This window comes from Rhamphochromis longiceps, linkage group LG20 (genome assembly GCF_057381845.1).
Source record: "Rhamphochromis longiceps isolate RC_006_pf linkage group LG20, R_longiceps_female_GT1.1, whole genome shotgun sequence".
NCBI classification, from domain to species: Eukaryota; Metazoa; Chordata; class Actinopteri; order Cichliformes; family Cichlidae; genus Rhamphochromis; species Rhamphochromis longiceps.
In genome coordinates, this window is record NC_140576.1 from 21,247,057 (window position 1) to 21,265,822 (window position 18,766).

Here is an 18,766-nt window from a genome sequence, read left to right on the forward strand (position 1 = left end):
ATTGAGTCCTTCGGGTATTCTGGATGCTCCCAGTTTTGTTTGTTATCCTTTGAGCTTGTGTAATTGACCAAATCTCAATGCTGTTTCCCTCTTTGACAACCTCTTTTAACTCAGTCTGGACTCTCGCTCTTCTTAGCAATCAGTAGTTGACCTGCACTGAAGGACAATCTACATCAAGTCAAGTCCCAGGTTAGTGCAGCAGAAAAAAATCATATTGTTGGTTTAAGCTGCTTAATTATGAAACAAAAGGTCAGTATCAACATGACCAACATTGTAAATGATCTACATCCCTGTTATGTAATACAAGACTCCAAATACATGCTGACAAACAGCCCTTCCATTATGTGTGTATTCTTGTATGCATTCCTTGCATTATTGTCTGTTATAACAATATGTGGAAATCTCCTTGTAATAATTTCTGTGATTTACTTCAAACAGCTCCATACTCCTAATTCTCTCATCCTCTCTCTTGCTGTGGCTGACCTGCTCGTTGGGATTATAGCATTTCCTCTCAGCATGGCATTCTCTCTCAGCTCATGTCTTTATCATGAGGGTTTGTTTTGCAAAGTGCGAGGGACCTTTGATATTTCACTGAGCACATGTTCCATCCTGAACCTCTGCTGTATTTCTATTGACAGATACCATGCTGTTTGCCAGCCTCTGACATATCAAACTAAAATCAGCCATCGTGTTGTTGTGTTCATGATCCTGATGAGCTGGGGGGTTTCTGGGATAATTGGAATTAGTGTCACCATTGCTGGATTTAATAATGAAAAATGTGAGGAATCATGTTTGATTGACGTTCTAATGGAAAGCACTGTTGGACCCATGTTATCATTTTACCTGCCAGTGACCATAATGCTTTGTATCTACCTAAAGATTTTCTTTGTTGCTTTGAGGCAAGCAAGAAGCATCCAGAACACAAAGTGTGGACAAACTGCCAGTATCAAGGAGAGAAAGGCGACCAAAACTCTGGCTATTGTTTTGGGAGTTTTTATATTTTGCTGGAGTCCTTTTTTTCTTTGCATCACATTCCCACCATTTACCAGTGATTCTGTACCAGTTCCTGTAATTGAAACTCTTAACTGGCTTACATTGGCAAATTCAATGCTAAATCCATTTATTTATGCTTTCTTTTATAGCTGGTTCAGGTCAGCCATCAGAATGATTATTTGCGGGAAAATATTCCAAGGGGATTTTACCAACACAAATATGACTTGATAAAATATACACATTTCACAAATCTTACAGTAACAAACATAAAACAGCCACTGAACCCTACCTGAAGCATCACATACATAATGTCTCAATAGCGACTGAAAGAAATAATCTGAGTAGCAAATACGTTTTGTACAAATGTACAAACACATTATTTGATTGTTCAAATAGTTTTGCAAATATTGTCATCGCTTATCGTTATGGAGGGCCAGGAGTGACAAAATGAATGAATTGATAAATATTTTATTAATTAATTTAAATTTAAATTAATTATATTAAATAAATATTTCAATAATTATTGAAATAGCGCTCAAGCTGTTATACCGCCAGCAAAGTGCAGGTCCCGGTACACAACTGTCATAGCCCCCGCTGACTGTCACCTCTCACAGGTTGAACACAGACTTCATTTACTGAGAATATATCTATTGGGTCTTTATTTCCTGATGTTCGTATGTGACATACTTTGTTTCAGTTGCCAATTCTGAATTTAAACTAACAATAAGAATATGTTTAAGGGGGAGGAAATAAATAATCAATAATCAGTGTGCCCTGTGTATTCATGCATAATCTTTATAAAAACAGATAACATTGTTGTTTCCATCATGTAGTAACTGTTAGGTTTAACTATACAAAGCTTGTTAGAAACACATACAGACTTCACGATGTTCGACTAATATTTTCATTGTGAATATTAAGCATGAGGGTAATGTAGAGTCGAGCTGCTGTCTCAGAGCCCTGCATACTACAGAGTGAGGTCAGCATATCCAGGATATCTTTCCGTTATCTGGAATCACTGACCCTAACACTGGGAACTGGATAAACAGTCACACAAAGCTGGTTCTCAGCTCTCTAAGTTAACCCAGTGTTTCCCAGCATGGTTAAATAAAAGCATTGGCAGCATCAAACTAATCTAACATCATCTACAAGTCTGATTAATTGGTCATATAAATAATCTTTTACAGAAAATCATCCTTATTAGTGCCAACTATTCCAGAGAAGTGAAAATCTCTGGAATAAAGAAAATAAAGACATACCAGCCAAACACAACACTGTTGTAAAAGAAATGAACGCTTCAGGAATGCATAGTGGAATGAACATGATTGGTTGAACAGGTGTTCCTGCATGTTCTGTGTTATCTGCATTTCCATCAGCATAAGAGACTCAGCAGCAGATTAGAATATAAGTGTTATAAGTATAATGTTATAAGTATAATATCATTTATACATTTAATAAATCACCAAATTAATTAACGCATGTTCCCGTGACACGACGAAGGGGATGACCTGCCAATCTCTGGGGGCGAGATCATTGAGGCAGTTAAACAACTCCTTGGTGGCAGAGCCCCTGGGGTGGATGAGGTCCGTCCTGAGTTCCTGAAGGCTCTGGATGTTGTAGGGCTGTCTTGGTTGACATGTCTCTACAATGAGGGTGCATGAGAGTTTGCCCAACCAGTCTACATGTGTTTTGTGGACTTGGAGAAGGCATTTGACTGTGTCCCTCGGTGGGTCCTGTGGGGGGTGCTCTGGGAGTATGGGGTTTCTGGCCCGTTGCTACGGGTCATTCAGTCCTTATACAACCGTTGCAAGAGCTTGGTCAGCATAGCTGGCAATAAGTTGGACTCGTTTCTGGTGGGTGATGGGCTCCACCAGGGCTGCCCTTTGTCACCGATCCTGTTCATAATTGTTATGGACAGAATTTCTAGGCATAGCCAAGTGGCGGAAGGCTTTCACTTTGGTGGTCTCAGGATCTCATCTCTGCTTTTTGCAGATGATGTGGTTCTGTTAGCTTCTCCGGGTGATGGCCTCCAGCTCGCCTTGGAACGGTTCACAGCCGAGTATGAAGCAGTGGGAATGAGAATCAGCACCTCCATGATCCTCAGCTAGAAAAGGGTGGAGTGCCCACTCCGGACGAGTTCCTGCCCCAAGTGGAGGAGGTCTCGGGGTTTTGTTCACGAGTGACGGGAGAAGGGAGTGGGAGATCGACAGACCGATTGGTGCAGCGGCTGCAGCGATGCGGATGTTGTACCGGTCTGTTGTGGTGAAGAGAGAGCTGGGTGTAAAAGGGAAGCTCTCAATTTACCGGTCGATCTACGTCCCTACCCTCACCTATGGTCATGAGCTGTGGGTAGTAACCTAAAGAATGAGATCGCGGATACAAATGGTGGAAATGGGTTTCCTCCGAACCGTGGCTGTCCTCTCCCTTAGAGATAGGGTGAAATGTTCAGCCATTCGGCCTAAGAGTAGAACCGCTGCTCCTCCACATCGAAAGCAGCCAGTTGAGGTGGTTCGGGCATCTGATAAGGATGCCTCCTGCGTGCCTCCTGGGTGAGGTTTACCAGGCATGTGCCACCGGGAGGAGGCCCCAGGGCAGACTCAAGACATACTGGAAAGATTATATCTCTCGGCTGGCCTGGGAACACCTTGGTGTAGCTGGAGGAGGTGGCTGGGGAGTGGGATGTCTGGGCTTCTCTGCTTGGGCTGCTGCCCCTTCGACCCAGCACCGGATAAGCGGAAGAAAATGGATGGATGAATGGATGTTCCCGTGACAATACCGGGCTTCGTTTCCACAGTGATTTTAGCACAGTTGTCACGGTTCTGGGTCATTTTGCTATACTGATGTTTTTAAAAGTTATGTTTGACTTTGACTGTATTGTTTCTGTGATGCTTAGAACTCAAATTGCACTGCTGGAAATAGTTTATTTTGATGCACATGCTGTTTTTCTTTTGTTTTGTTTTTTTGCATATTTGCATTATTCGTTTTTTCCTCCTGTATATAAAAATTGGTGTATCTCAAAAATAAAACTATGAAGACACATAAATTTCCCATGGTTGGAAACTATTTTGTGTAACTTTTTTGTATTTACAGTTTTGAGGGATAAGCCTTTTAAATTTCTCTAACTAGAAATATATGTTTAAAAAAAACAAACAATTTTCAATTTTTTTGTAGTTTATTGCACTTTTTTGCAATTTATGTAGTTTCTATGGACTTAATGCATACATAGTATTAAAATTTGGGCTATAACGGTTGAATTGATATAATGTATAGTAACTTGAAATGCTCCCACAAATGGCGCTACAGCATGCAAAAATATAATAATAATAATAATAAAAATAATAATGTATTGCATTTACATAGCGCTTTTCGGGGCCCTCAAAGCGCTGTAAAATTCCACTATTCATTCACTCTCACATTCACACACTGGTGGAGGCAAGCTACAGTTGTAGCCACAACTGCCCTGGGGTAGGTACATATCGCGCCATCGGCCCCTCTGGCCATCACCAGTAGGCGGTAGGTGTAGTGTCTTGTCAACAACCGAGACTGTCCGATGTAAGCTTTTTATATCAGAGAGGTTTGCAGGAGGGAAAGTGATCATTCAAAATATGAATTTGACGGATTTTTGTTTAAAAAAAAAAAAAAAGAAAAAGTCAAACTTGTTGCATGTAAATGAAGTCATCCTGAGCACTGTAAAATGTTTGTTGTTTGATACCAGGAAGTGGAGAATGTGCACGAATCCATGAAAATCTTGATTAAAACAGATTAAAACTATAATCCATGGATGTTCAGAGAATCATTTAAATTTAACAATTAATTTAGTTTGTTCTTTTCACCATCCACCTTTAAATCTGTTGCAATGCGTATACCATTTCTGGCATTATGCTATCGTTGCTACTGCATGTCTCATTCACTACTACAATATTTTTATTTCACTTACATTTGTTAGGCGGGGCTGTGTGCAGGCAGGAATAGGACCCAAGGTGCAGACTCCGGAGACAGACGTGAACTCAAAAAAGGCTTTAATTCTGAACGCAACATGACATAACTTGAAAAAACTCAAAATAAACTTACACCGGTGGACAGACAAAACACACAGCAAAATAAACGGTAGATCGCGACACGGACACAGAGAAACACAGGGCTTAAATACAGGGAGCAATCAGGGAATGAGTAACAGGAGGGAAACACAGCTGGGACAAATCAGAACTGACGAGACCAAAGAAGCGTAAACTGAACACACTGAGAAAAGACAGAGACCTTCAAAGTAAAACAGGAAACACATAACACAGACTGAACAAAGACACAGCCTCACATGTAGGCACTACAGAGGGAACAGAGACGTGGGACCAGGGCAGACACAAACACTGAGTGGACACGGGGATATAGGAACTAAGGATACACATAGACGCGAACTAGACAAGGGGATGCAGGTGATAGGGGAGACAGAGCAACTAAAGAAGACAGAGACATAAACCATGAGACAGAACTCAAAGAAACCAAAAAACTAGAAAATATGAATAATATCATACACTCAAAAACCCTGGGTCAACGACCCAGGCATCCTAACAACATTTGCGTGGAAACCTTTGACTTGTTTAAAAAAAATAATCTTTAGTATATTACACAGGAAATCTGAATAATTTGGAACCAGCCATGTGGTCTCGCAACACAATCTTCATACCTTTAACCCCAATTTTTGTAGATAAGGAAATACCTTTACTGCAGAAAAAGTGTTGATGAAATTGAAGGAGAAAAACCTGCACTGCTAAGGCAAGAGGAGAAAGTGAATAACATTGTCTGAAGGAAGCCAGGAGACGTGCAGCTTTTTAAAACTCTCTCTTTAAGTTACCCTCTCACTAATTCGGCATAAGTGCCCTTCAGATATCAGCTCAGGATACTCAGTTCACGGCTCTCAGTTATCACACAATGACTCTCAAACCTTCCCAAATCATGTCTATTTATTCTGAATGTAACGGTTCCCTCTACCTGATGTTTCTGGTACTGCATGGAGATGTCATTTATCTGTTTGCCATCCGTTCTGTCCATATTTACCAACAAAGGAGTAGGGAACATTATTCTTCAACTTTTGTCACTCTTGTAGATTTAATGGTACATATTTAAGGGATTAACAGCTTGTAGCATGTGAAGGGTGTTAGATGTACACCATGATATCCTTGGGTATGGTTTTTTCTTTTTCTTATGAAGTCATGAAATCTAAGCCACAAGGTCCTGGTCTGGTTAGACAGAGTAATGGAAAACTCTATAATGCAACTCTATAAATTAAAAAAAACAAAAAAAAAACAAAACAAAGCATACACACTCAGTATTGCAAACTGTTTATTTGTAGTAAATGGAAAGTGTGCCATTCAGTGAGAGAGGGAGAAAGAGGGCTGGGTAGTTGGGGACGGTTGATGTCTTTGGTCCATACTCTGGTGGAGGGGACTTTGATAAATCAGTGGGAAAAGAGAAAAAGGCACTTGAGTTTACAGTTGTCTCAGAAAGGTTTTTGAGAAGATGGACAAAGGGTTTACTGGAAGAAATTAATGAACTTTATGTTTTAACCTCCATTAGGCCTAATATGAATATCACATACAAAATGCCCTATGTGAGCACAAATTATATACCTACATATATGTATATACAGTAAGGAAACAAATAAAGGATTGAAAAAAAAAAGAATGTGAATTGTTTGATTTATCCCAGTGGGAATTCTTTACAGGCAGAGGAAAAGAAGGAAAAAAAAAAAACAGGCAGAAAAGTTGCACAGGACGATAGTTTCTTTGGCGATAACTTAATATCCCTACAGTTAGGAATGTAAAACAAAGGGTGGTTGAAGGAAGGCAGACAACTTTGCAGATGAGATAATTAATGAATTGTTTAGCATTTGTCCTGCAGCTTTAAATCACTTCATACCGCAGCCCGTCGATGATGAGCTGGCTCAGATTTTGGTACAACTTCAGTCTATACAGATCTTTGTGATGATATAACCCCCCTACCAGCTGTGCATGCACTTAAAAGGAAACATTTTGGGAAATGCGCTCGCCGTCTTATGGAGTGTCCAGCAAGTTTGGATGAGAAGAACAATTGCCTATCTGAACAGGGTTAGCTTTGCTTAGCATAGGCCAGTCTGGCTTTATCCAGCTGTAACACAATGCACCTAATCAGCACATCCGACGCCCATAAATCACATTAAATGTTTTGAAGATTTTTTTTTTTTAATTTACATGTGACTATTTTGCAGGGTCAGGCTGCGTGCCAGAGAACCATATTCAAAAGGGGTGAATTTGTTCCCGAATTAAAGATTTACAACATTTGTAAAAAACAATAACTTTAGATTCATAACTTTACTGCATTTAACGATTCTAGTTTGTTACTTTAGACAGCTGCAATAGGATAGCTCACAAGCAGTGTGACAGATGCATCCAGTGACTCTGTTATTGCAGCTCTATGCAGCTGTGACTTCTGTTATTGAGGTGCTTAGCAGACAATTTAGTTACACTGGAAATGAATTTGTATCATATTTTACAGTTATTTGCTTTGAGTCAGTGACTCAGTTGTTTTTATCATATCTAAATGTAAGCTTTTTTATATCAGAGAGGTTTAGGGGGGGGGGGGGGGGGGGAGTGATCATTCAAAATATGAATTTGAAGCTTTTTTTTTTTTTAAAGAAAAAGACAAAATTGTTGCATGTAAATGAAGTCATCCTGAGCACTGTAAAATGTTTGTTGTTTGATACCAGGAAGTGGAGAATGTGCATGAATCCATGCAAATCTTGATTAAAACAGATTCCAACCACAATGAATTTAGTTTGTTTTTTTTCCGCCAGATTCTGTGAAATCTGTTGCACTGTTCATTTTCCAGCTGGATTTTTGTAGCTTTCTCAGAATTCAGATCAACGTAAAGTTTTTCAAAAGCTGTTATTTCTCTTCTATAAATGACACATTTAGCAAGTTTGAAAAAATTGTCCTCAATATTTCACCTCGACATCTTTAAAATGCTCTAACTGGTAAGGACTGTGCTTCAAGTGCAGCATTTACAGCCACCACCAAAAGTAGTAACTATACTTTAATAGACATGCTTCATTTAATAAAGCTTTAAGTCACATTTGAACGATTTTTTGATATAATGGTGCCCTCTGCTGGATAATATGCACACTCTTACCGTTCACTCTTACAGTTGTTTTTAAAGGTTTATGTCATTATTTTCATTGTTTTTCGGCTTGTTTTGTTTTGGGAACCATAAAATGAAATTGTTTGAACTCCTTGTCTGGTCTTACCAACAACTCTACAAGTAAAACTAAACATACAGTTAGTAATGATCCAGGAGATATGTTAAAAAACTACACAACACAGTTATTTCAATGTTCCACGAAAGAATGTGTAAATCTACACAGAGTATAGTAATCCTGTTCAGCTGGATATGTGGAGGTCAGGGATGAATGTGTTGTGTAGTCTCAATAATATTAAAGCAATAGTGTGATCACAATACTGATAACTGGGAGGCTTAAAAACGAGCTATTACAGTCTCAGAAATATTGTAATATCGATAATAATACTAAAATAAATCAGTACGAATATTTTTGTCAATATGTGGCGAGTAAGACAGTCAAGGCCTTTGAACCAGTTCAAGGCTCCGAAATCAACAGATTCTGTGAGAGAGAGGAAGCATTTTTTCAGGGGTATAAAAGTCCAAAGAAAGCCGTAACCTTTTCCGTGCCAGAGTATTGTTTAAACTTAAAAGTCAGTCAGAAGTCACCAAACACTCAGGACTCTTCAGAAGATCGTGAAGTAGACTTATAACACTACGAATGGCTGGTGTGAAGCTGATATCCAGGTCCAGATTTAGTATCAGTCCGCGCAACGCAAAAACCTCTTTTGGCTCACAAAGCTGCTTTCGTGGTTACCCGAAGAGGTGCAATGTTAGTTTTATGATGAATTTACCCGTGTGAGTGGAAATTTCTTTGGGTGATGTACAGTGCGCTAATTCATGTGATTCATATACAAAGATGTAAACATTTAATTTCAGCAATTCCCAGCCAAACGCAGCGCAAAGCAGCGGCGTACACACACAAGAGTGTAAGAAGTTTTATAAAAGATTCTCTCTGAAAACAGTGTGACAGTTCAGATAAATCAGAGGATGCTGCAGGAGAATCAACACGGTTTTCTATAAGGATGAGCTCGTCTGTTAGAAATGGTTGGGACTGACGCCAAATCACCAACTTAAGTTGCGCGTGTAGCAATGTACCTGCGCGAATGGATCTTGTTTTTATTATTATTATTATTATTATTATTATTATTATTATTATTATTATTATTATTATTATTATTATAGCTTTTTCGATCTTTATTATTTATTTTATTTTATTTTAAATTACTACAATCTAAACAGACAGGACCGGTGGACAAGGAAGAGAAAGACGAGAGAAGTTGGGAAGAGGCTCCACAAAGGAGAATGGAAAGAAAATAGATGGAACAGAGAGAAAAGACACTAAAATTAACTGGATCACCTGCCAGGGGAAAAACATGCAAGAAGAGAACAACAAAGCAGGGAAACTACAGCAACAACCAACATAACCGTACATTACAGTGAATGCAAGACCGACAAGTTCAGCTCAGTTTTGCTGTTCCATAACTGATCAGAATTATTCCTGAAGAGCAGAAACAGAGAGACAGAGCGGGAGCGCAACCTTTCGATCATTATTATTTCGATCCCTCTCTCATATTCAAAACATCAATGAAAGAATATCTGATTGGGACCTGATTGAAAAGCCGAGTAAAATGAGAAATGTATAAACAATTTGTTTCATTGTGCATATGGATGAAATATAATGTAGATAAATGGGATAAAGGTTGAACTGAATGTTAACATTCATCAGATCACAGCTCAGGTTGTGTCAAACCAGCAAGTAAAAACATTTTTGAGATACTAGAGGATGTTACCCTTCAGAGGTCCTAAATGTACTAAATGTAATTGATAAATATAAGTTATTAGCCAGTAAATTACTTGGCAATGTTCATGTAATACAAATATATGTATTATATTTTTCCTGGAGGGCAGTCATTTTTAAAAACAAGATGGCAGCTGCAGTGTAAGTCAGATAAAAGATCAGAGAAGACTTAAACAGTATTTAAATATTCAGGATTTTTCAACATTTAGAAAAATTGTGTTTGAAATTCAAACTAATCTGCTGCACACTTTCTCTAACTCTGCTGCCACAAGGACAGATACAGGAAGTTGCTCAAACCACATGAAACTAATCTTTATAGTATTTGTTTTATTTTACTCCAGGAGCAAAAGATGTTTTCCAAAAATGGGACAAACTGTTGTTTAATTTTATGGTTGGTGTGGTCCTGAGAGTCGTTGAGCTTGTCTTTGTTTTTTAGGGTCACAGGTTTCAAGCTGGTATCAAGGTGTGAATCATAAATGAGCCCCGCCTGGTCTCCAACAACCCTGCCCCATAAAAGACTTTTTCTTTTGTTTCGGCCCAAATCATGTCTGTGGATCTTTTCTTTGTTAGTAACACTAAACATGTTAAAAGCTGAATTAAGGCTACACAGGGTTTATTTCCTCGCCCGATGAGTTAAATTCTTTGCTAAAAAAGTTAAAAAGCTTAAATTGTCATGTTCTATTGCTGTGACACAGGTGAGTGGGTCAAACATGAAACAGGAAGTTGACCCAGAAAAGCACAGGCTGAGGAAAATGACTTAAGTGTCTTTATTGTAAGATCATAAACTTGTTATAACTAGTTTGTTGAATAAACTGATGGAAACAGGAACATGATGAAATCAATAAAAATGCTAATTTTTGTGTTTTTGAATGTTGGTTGTCATTTATTTTATTCACACAAATGCAGTTTGGAAGAGTGCTGATGGTCCTTTGTTAATTAAAACCAAACAATCACCATTCCAAGATTAATCAATACCACGGAAACAGATAACAGACAATAGCTGAAACTATCTTTAATCAACAGTCAACTATCAGCTTCAATTGAACTGACTCAACCAATGAGGGCATCAAATTTGGATTATATGGTTTCAGCTAGGACTAAACCAAAAGTTGTATTTTTCATTAATTGGATGAGAAAATAAAACCTGTAAAGTTTAAAACTTTAATTTTATTTAATCAATGTTGAACTCTGAGATTAATCCAGTCAATTTTTATTTTAATTGTTACTGAAATGTTGAATTCACCACTGATGATAATGTTTTTCATCTATATGGATCCATTTCCACAACTTTTTGATCACCACTTCAGAACAACTACCTGGATACACAGGATCAAGACTGAACTCTGACATTAATCCAGTGAATTTTAACAACAGTCATGCTAAAGGACCACTTAATTGATTAAATCATGGTTAGTTTGTTACAATATGTGTAACATAACTGTCGTCCGACATGCAGCAGATTTGTTGGAGAAGCTCAGAAGAATCAAACTCAACATCTGGTGCATCTCGGACACCAAGGAATTTGGTGCTTTTGACGACCTGTTGACGACGGCTGTTAATCAAGGTGTGGATTAAGCGTGCTAAACGAGGTCCTCCCAGTCTGATCAAACTCATTATCTTGGTACAATTCAGAAACAACACGCTCAGGCAAAAACTGGGTCAACCCCCCTCTGACACCTTAATGTGGGCTTAATGATGATATGATGCCCACGTCTCCCAAAGAATTCACACCTGTATTCATGTAAACTCAGCCACACCCACCTTGATTCAGACCCTAAAACCTGTGAGCCTAACGTTGAATACAGGGACAGTCAACGACTCTTAGGACCGCCTTGAATCCCAGTGGAGGTTAAATACCCGGCTCTCTCCACTACTATTTACAGAAGTTCCAGTTCCTCTGCAGGCTGATTTAGCTGAACTCAAGAAGATTTTTGAAGCTCTCAGCACAAGATTAGGTGAATACTGGGCCAACCATCACAGGACTATGAACTCTCCTCACTGGACTCCTCACTGCTCTCCTCGGTGGACTCCTGGGGGACTGGAACCCTCCATGAACTCATATCTGAATCCAAACCTCCACCAAGACATGGGCGTGTACACACAGGAGCTGGCTGTGACCGTTCCTAAACCTGTGCACGTAAGGAAGGGGATTTTTTCTGAGCTGCACAGTAAAGTTTCAGAAGCTGGCAGCCCCGTCACTGCAACACATTTTGACCAGCAGCAGGAAATGCTCTGGATGGGAAACTACACGGTAAGAGCCAAAATGATGCTTCAGCAGAGTTTGTTTCTTCTACATTCACCTTAAACGTTGCACTCTGTAATAATATTTGTGCTCTTCTCTTAGGGTCATGTAAAATCCTTCCTTGGACCTACGATGGCACACTACTCTTCTTTCCAAGTGCACGCAACTGATGCCATCAGACACATACAGAGTTTGGAAACAGGCGTGCTGTTCCTTTCTGAGTGCAACCTCAGATGTTACACTCGTGGAGGCCTCGTCATGTTTGATTATCGGTAAGTGTTACATTGACTGTTGATGATCTGAAGCTGTGAAATTATTCCTTATGTTATTGAATTAATGGCCATTTTTGGTGCTTTGCAGGATGGAGAAAGGAGCTGATATGCACAGTCTCCTCATGACTGATAACATGCTGCTCATGGGGGGATTACAAAACTATGTGGTTGAAATTGACATGAACACACTTCAAGAAACTCAAAAAGTAAGACACCAGGCTTATGTTTATCAAAATCCACAACTATCTATGCTTACACCACTGGCACATCATACAACTGACTTCACAGCGAGTGTCTGACTGTCTGCTGTCTTGATTGTCCTTTCAGTTCACAGTGGAGGCACCTGGAGTGACACTAATGCGTCAGACCAATCATTTCTTCGTCTTTGGGCACCCTTCTGGCAAAGTAAGTATCCCCTGATTGGATCAGTTTGATGAGGTTTGGTTTATATCTCTCTAACACTGACCCTCTGCTGATAACAGGTGACCCTTCGAGACTTGCGCACATTTAGGACACAAAAGTTTGACGCATTTCCTGGCGGCCTGTCAGACTTTGATGTTCATGGAAACCTTTTGGCTGTGAGTGGGTTCTCCAGCCGAGGGCTGAATGAACGTTTCCTGATGGTGTATGACCTCCGCATGATGCGAGCTGCAACCCCCCTTTGGGTGCATGTGGATCCATTCTTTGTGCGCTTCCTTCCTACCTACACGTCACGGCTCGCAATCATCTCACAGACAGGTATGAAGCTGGCTTCAGGATTCTTTAGTCCAGTTTTCTGTAGCATAGTCTTACTATGTTTGGCCAATAAATGTGACACACAATTTCTTTGTGTGATTTGTGGCTTTGCTATAACTGCCTGCATTCTGTGTCTTTTTCCAGGTGAGTGTCAGTTCTGTGAGCCCACTGGCCTCGCCAACATGGCGGATATTTTCCACGTCAACACAAACGGCCACTGTCTCACAAGTTTTGAGGTCTCATCCAGCAAACAAGCCTTAGCCTTTGGAGATTCGGGGGGATGTGTGCGTCTCTGGTCCGATACTCGGGACGTTATGTTTAACGTCTACTCCAGAGAGCCCTGCGTTGTGGATGCACAGCCTCAGCTGGCCTGGAATCATAACCTGCAGCCCTGCTCTCCCATCCCCACTGCCCAGGCTACACCCAGCTCAAGGTAACACAATCACTAACGAGACTGAAGAGTTTGCATTAGAGCGTTCATACATATTGTTTTCAGATTCAATAAAAGTTTGTAAGATAATGTCGAGTCTTCCCCAGTTGATATAAATGGTTAGAGTCTCACGTAGTTCCCATTAAAGGTTTCCATCTAAAACATGTTTCTTTTCAACAGGTGGGCTCCTGGGATGGACCCAGAAATCCCACAAACTATTGAAACTGTTGGCTTCAACAGTTATGTGGAAAATCCTTCTGCCTGCCCCTGTAACCAGGTATGTAAAAAAAAACTTGTTTCTCTTTTAAACTGTCATTTTTACAATATTGTAATAAATTTACAAAAAAAGTTAAACCCATCTCCACGTGGTGTATTTTAAGTTTTTTTTCCTGTTTGTTGTTTGCAGGTCCCTGCAAATAAAGAAGGGTCACCTGGTTATTACAACCACATCCCTGAATCTCCAACAGAGAGTGATGAAGAGCCGCTCCTTCACATTGTTCCCGAAAAGTACAGAAAGGTTGGACTTGCTACGTTTCACCCTGGTGTTCATAGAGATACAGTTAATTTTAAGATGTAACAATTTCTAGAGTGATGCTACAAGCTTTGATTTCCAAAGCATGTGACGAAGATGTGTTTGTTGTGCTTCAGGTGACAATTAAATACTCTAAACGTGGACGGGAAGATTTTGACTTCAAACATTACAACAGGACGTTGTTTGCTGGCCTGGAGCCGCAGATTCCCAACGCCTACTGTAACTGCATGATCCAGGTAAGAAGCTGAAGATTCACAATGTGTACATTTAATTTTTAATATGAGACAATTTGTCAAATGTTCCATGGGTCTTTTATGTTTGCATCTTAGGTGTTATACTTCCTGGAGCCAGTTCGCTGCCTTGTTCAGAATCATTTGTGCCACAAGGAGTTTTGTTTGGCTTGTGAACTCGGCTTCCTCTTCCACATGTTGGATTTGTCACAAGGAGATCCATGTCAGGTAAGTTTCTTTCTTTCTTTCTTTCTTTCTTTCTTTCTTTCTTTTCAATCTGTTGGGGATTACAAGGCTCTTACTTTGAAATCTCATTTTGTTGTGACTGCCCAAAGTAACCTCTAATGTCTTCTTCCTTAAGGCCAGCAACTTCCTCAGAGCACTTCGAAACGTCCCTGAAGCCAAAGAGATGGGCCTGATCCTCTCAAACTATGAGGAGACGACAGGAACAGTCAAGCTAGGTCGCTTAATCCAGAGATGGAATCACTTCATCCTCTACCAGCTCTTCCAGGAGACACAGGAGCAGGAGGATCCACGGGCCTACAGGACGACCAGGAGCAGGTAAAACACATCGTTGTTGACCTGCATTCTTACTGGACACTGTCCCAGTCTTATCATTATGTTTGTTTATAAATGCAGAGTTTTCCTTCTGGTTTCTGAAACTGATTTGTGTTTGTGTTGCAGTTCTCTGGGCTCCCCTGGCGACTCTGTCATTAGAGAGCTGTTTTGTTCTGAAGTTGAGAACCGCAGCCCGTGTCTCTGTGGCATAGAAACAGTCTACTCCTCCCTCATGTTGCTGTTCAACATGCATTACCCTGACTCTCAAGGTGAGTCTGAGAGCACTGAGAGCATGGATATCTGTGACTGTGAATTACTCTGTCTTTGAAACTTGAACTATTAATGATTACATAATGGTTTGAATTAATTTAGTTTTTGAATGAGCAGAGGGAAATATCTGCTTGATTTGATGTATACACTGATATTCATTGTACTTTGACACTTCAGGAGAAAGAATAAAGGAGCACGACTTTGCTGAGATCCTGAAGAAAAGCATCTGCCTGCAGCAGAGATCTCACACATGGTGTGGAAACTGTGACAAGTATCAGCCCACAGTGAGTTACAGCTTTCATTCACTCATAATGACAATTCATTTATGGTTGATTGTTACCTGTTGTGCAGGGTAATCATTTCTTTGTGTTACACTGTAGGTGCAGACACGCAACATTCGATGTCTCCCAGATGTTTTGGTGATAAACTGTGAGGTGAACAGCAGCAAAGAGGCTGAATTCTGGAAGGTTCAGGCCGAGGTAAGCCACTGATTCACCGTGTTTAAATACAGTTAAAAGAAAGTAATGATTTATCTGTTCATTATTTACATGATTGCCCATGTTTCTGTTTTTATAGTACACCTTCAACAAATCCATGCAGAAGACAGATCAGGATCAGCGTCACGTGTGGATCCCCGCCACTCTCAAGATGTCCCTCAGCAAAAGTCAGAGACTGGAGATCAGCAGCTGGCCTGAGGGCGAGGAGGTGAGGACTTTAGATTTTCAGCTGATCTTTGCACTTGAAGAAATAATTGAGTAACTTTTCATCACCAAGTTAAAATTTCACTTCAAGATTAAAACCATATTTCCAGGAGCAATATTTTTAAAACATTATTACACTAATCTGTAGATATTGAACTATAGGTTGGTTTTAGTGTTTTTGTTTCTGTAACACATGAATTTCTCAACTGTTGTGAAATGAAAAAGTTTATCTTACAATTATTTGCACTTTCTGTTACTAGTTAAGTGCTGCTGAACAGGCGGAGGGAGCTTCTCTGTATGACTTGGTGGCCACGGTGCCGCACATCCTGGACACTGGCGCGGGTGGTAATCTGGTCGCACACATCAAAGTGGGTGAGACCTACCATCAAAGAAAAGAGGTGAGCGACGCTTAGATAAGAAAATTTGACATCTGCTGACTACAAAAAGTTTCATTTTTAACATTCAAAATGATTTTATTATTTCAGGGAGTCTCTCGCCAGCAGTGGTACCTCTTCAATGACTTCCTCATTGAGCCGATTGAGCAGGTAAGGATCCTAGATAAGATTCCTGCTTGTTTATTCATGCTAACTTTAATGTGTGCAGTCATTTAAAAATGTTTCTCCTTTTGTTTTCAGACTGAGGCTGCACAGTTTGATGTGAGCTGGAAAGTGCCAGCCATCCTGTGTTACGCCAAGAGAAACTACCACACCAAATACGACCTCCGCAGTGAGTTTCAGCACAATCAGTCTGAAGTCAAATCCGACTTATATCGGACTCAGAAGCAGAGCAAGACAGACGCCACTTTCATCCCACTCACAGTCAGTGAGATGCCGCAGGCTGGTGACCTGGTGGGGCTGGACGCTGAGTTTGTAAAGCTCAGTGAGGTAAGTCTGGCTATGATACCATCATTAATTATAATATAGGATCAAAAACAATTTTAAATATTCCTAATACATATTTTCAGTAGTTCAGCTAATCTGACTCAAGTATTTAAAACAAAATTGACCCCTGAATGTGTGCGTTTGCAGGAGGAAGCAGTGCTGCATAGCGACGGCACCAAATCGACCATCACGCCCAGTCAGATGTCTGTGGCCAGGATCACCTGTGTAAGGGGTCAGGGGCCCAACGAGGGGGTCCCCTTCATCGATGACTACATCTCCACTCAGGAGCAGGTGAGAAGCTGCAGAGAGAAAAGACCACGATGACCTAAAAGAATGAATATATAATGTTTCAAGGATCCACCCGCTAACTTGTCAATTTGTTCTTCCAGGTGGTCGACTATTTGACAAAATACTCTGGAATCGAACCTGGAGACCTGGATGCCACAGTATCCTCTAAGCACGTGACCACGCTGAAGTCGACCTACCTGAAGCTACGCTTCCTCATCAATGCAGGAGTTCGCTTCGTCGGCCACGGCCTGCAGAATGACTTTCGTGTCATTAATTTAGTGGTACGTTATTTCATCTGTTATATATTTCAAATTAGTTCATATAGTTTAGAGATGTTTTTTTATAGATGTGCTTTGATTTTAATGTTTTTTATTTTCTGTTTCTTAAGGTTCCCAAAGATCAAGTTATCGACACCGTCGACCTCTTCCGATTGCCCTACAAGAGGATGATTTCTCTGAAATTCCTTGCTTGGTATTTTCTTGGTAAGTTAGTAGAAACAAAAAAAACAAAATCAAATCCAAATAATCCAAATATGAGTCTTTAATCGAATTAAATCACATTATTACAGTGAGAGGGATTAGGATCCAAATATGTAAACTGAATAATCCGCTCATGTTACCGAAGTCAGTATAGTTCATGATGTTTTAGTTGTCATCAAACCCATCTTGGAATTAAATCTGAACAACAAAGTATTTAGAGGCTTTTTTGAGTTCATGCACTAAAGAGTACGTGTCAATTCCTCATATCCACACTGTAATCTGAAGCTGAACACTTTCATTTTAATCATTCCTGACCTTTTTTTCATGTCCACAGGCCTCAACATCCAGGGAGAAACCCACGACAGCACGGAGGACTCATGCACGGCCCTGAAGCTTTACAGGAAGTACCTGGAGCTGTATCAGGAAGGAGGGAATCATTACGTGACGAAAGTGCTCTACGAAGTCTACGACAAAGGCTTCCAGTTGAACTGGAAAGTCCCAGATTCGGACATGAGATAGTCCGTCTGAGTGGACTGAATGCACTCTCCTTCCATCCACGGGTGCTGCTGTGCTTCCCTCTGTGATGGGACTGTGAGCAACACCATGACCTGAAGATGCTCGGGCTGCTTATTTTGTATCATATTTTATAGTTATTTGCTTTGAGTCAGTGACTCAGTTGTTTTTATCATATCTAAATGTAAGCTTTTTATATCAGAGAGGTTTACAGGGGGGAAAGTGATCATTCAAAATATGAATTTGAAGCATTTTTGTTTAAAAAAAAAAAAAAAAAAGGAAAAAGTCAAAATTGTTGCATGTAGATGAAGTCATCCTGAGCACTGTAAAATGTTTGTTGTTTGATACCAGGAAGTGGAGAATGTGCACGAATCCATGAAAATCTTGATTAAAATAGATTAAAACTATAATCCATGGATGTTCAGAGAATCATTTAAATTTAACAATTAATTTAGTTTGTTCTTTTCACCATCCACCTTTGAATCTGTTGCAATGCGTATACCATTTCTGGCATTATGCTATCGTTGCTACTGCATGTCTCATTCACTACTACAATATTTTTATTTCACTTACATTTGCGTGGAAACCTTTGACTTGTTTAAAAAAAATAATCTTTAGTATATCACACAGGAAATCTGAATAATTTGGAACCAGCCATGTGGTCTCGCAACACAATCTTCATACCTTTAACCCCA

The 18,766-nt window shown here is 39.9% G+C and overlaps 2 protein-coding genes across 2 annotated transcripts; both read left to right on the plus strand.

Moving 5' to 3' along the window:
• The first annotated feature begins 237 nt into the window (after positions 1–237).
• LOC146645228 (trace amine-associated receptor 1-like) lies at positions 238–1,221 on the plus strand. Its single transcript, XM_085394326.1, has one exon. It carries the CDS (start codon positions 238–240, stop codon positions 1,219–1,221), a length of 984 nt encoding a protein of 327 aa, XP_085250452.1.
• Positions 1,222–11,793: 10,572 nt separating this feature from the next.
• Positions 11,794–18,462, plus strand: LOC146645229 (PAN2-PAN3 deadenylation complex catalytic subunit PAN2-like). Its single transcript, XM_085394349.1, has 22 exons — positions 11,794–12,191; positions 12,285–12,454; positions 12,543–12,660; positions 12,782–12,859; positions 12,937–13,192; positions 13,334–13,622; positions 13,800–13,896; positions 14,026–14,136; positions 14,268–14,387; positions 14,481–14,609; positions 14,743–14,942; positions 15,066–15,208; positions 15,387–15,493; positions 15,590–15,688; positions 15,786–15,914; positions 16,171–16,308; positions 16,396–16,455; positions 16,546–16,794; positions 16,939–17,082; positions 17,181–17,360; positions 17,468–17,561; positions 17,893–18,462. Exons 1-22 carry the CDS (start codon positions 11,925–11,927, stop codon positions 18,075–18,077), a joined length of 3,363 nt encoding a protein of 1,120 aa, XP_085250475.1. The 5' UTR covers positions 11,794–11,924; the 3' UTR covers positions 18,078–18,462.
• Positions 18,463–18,766: the final 304 nt, after the last annotated feature.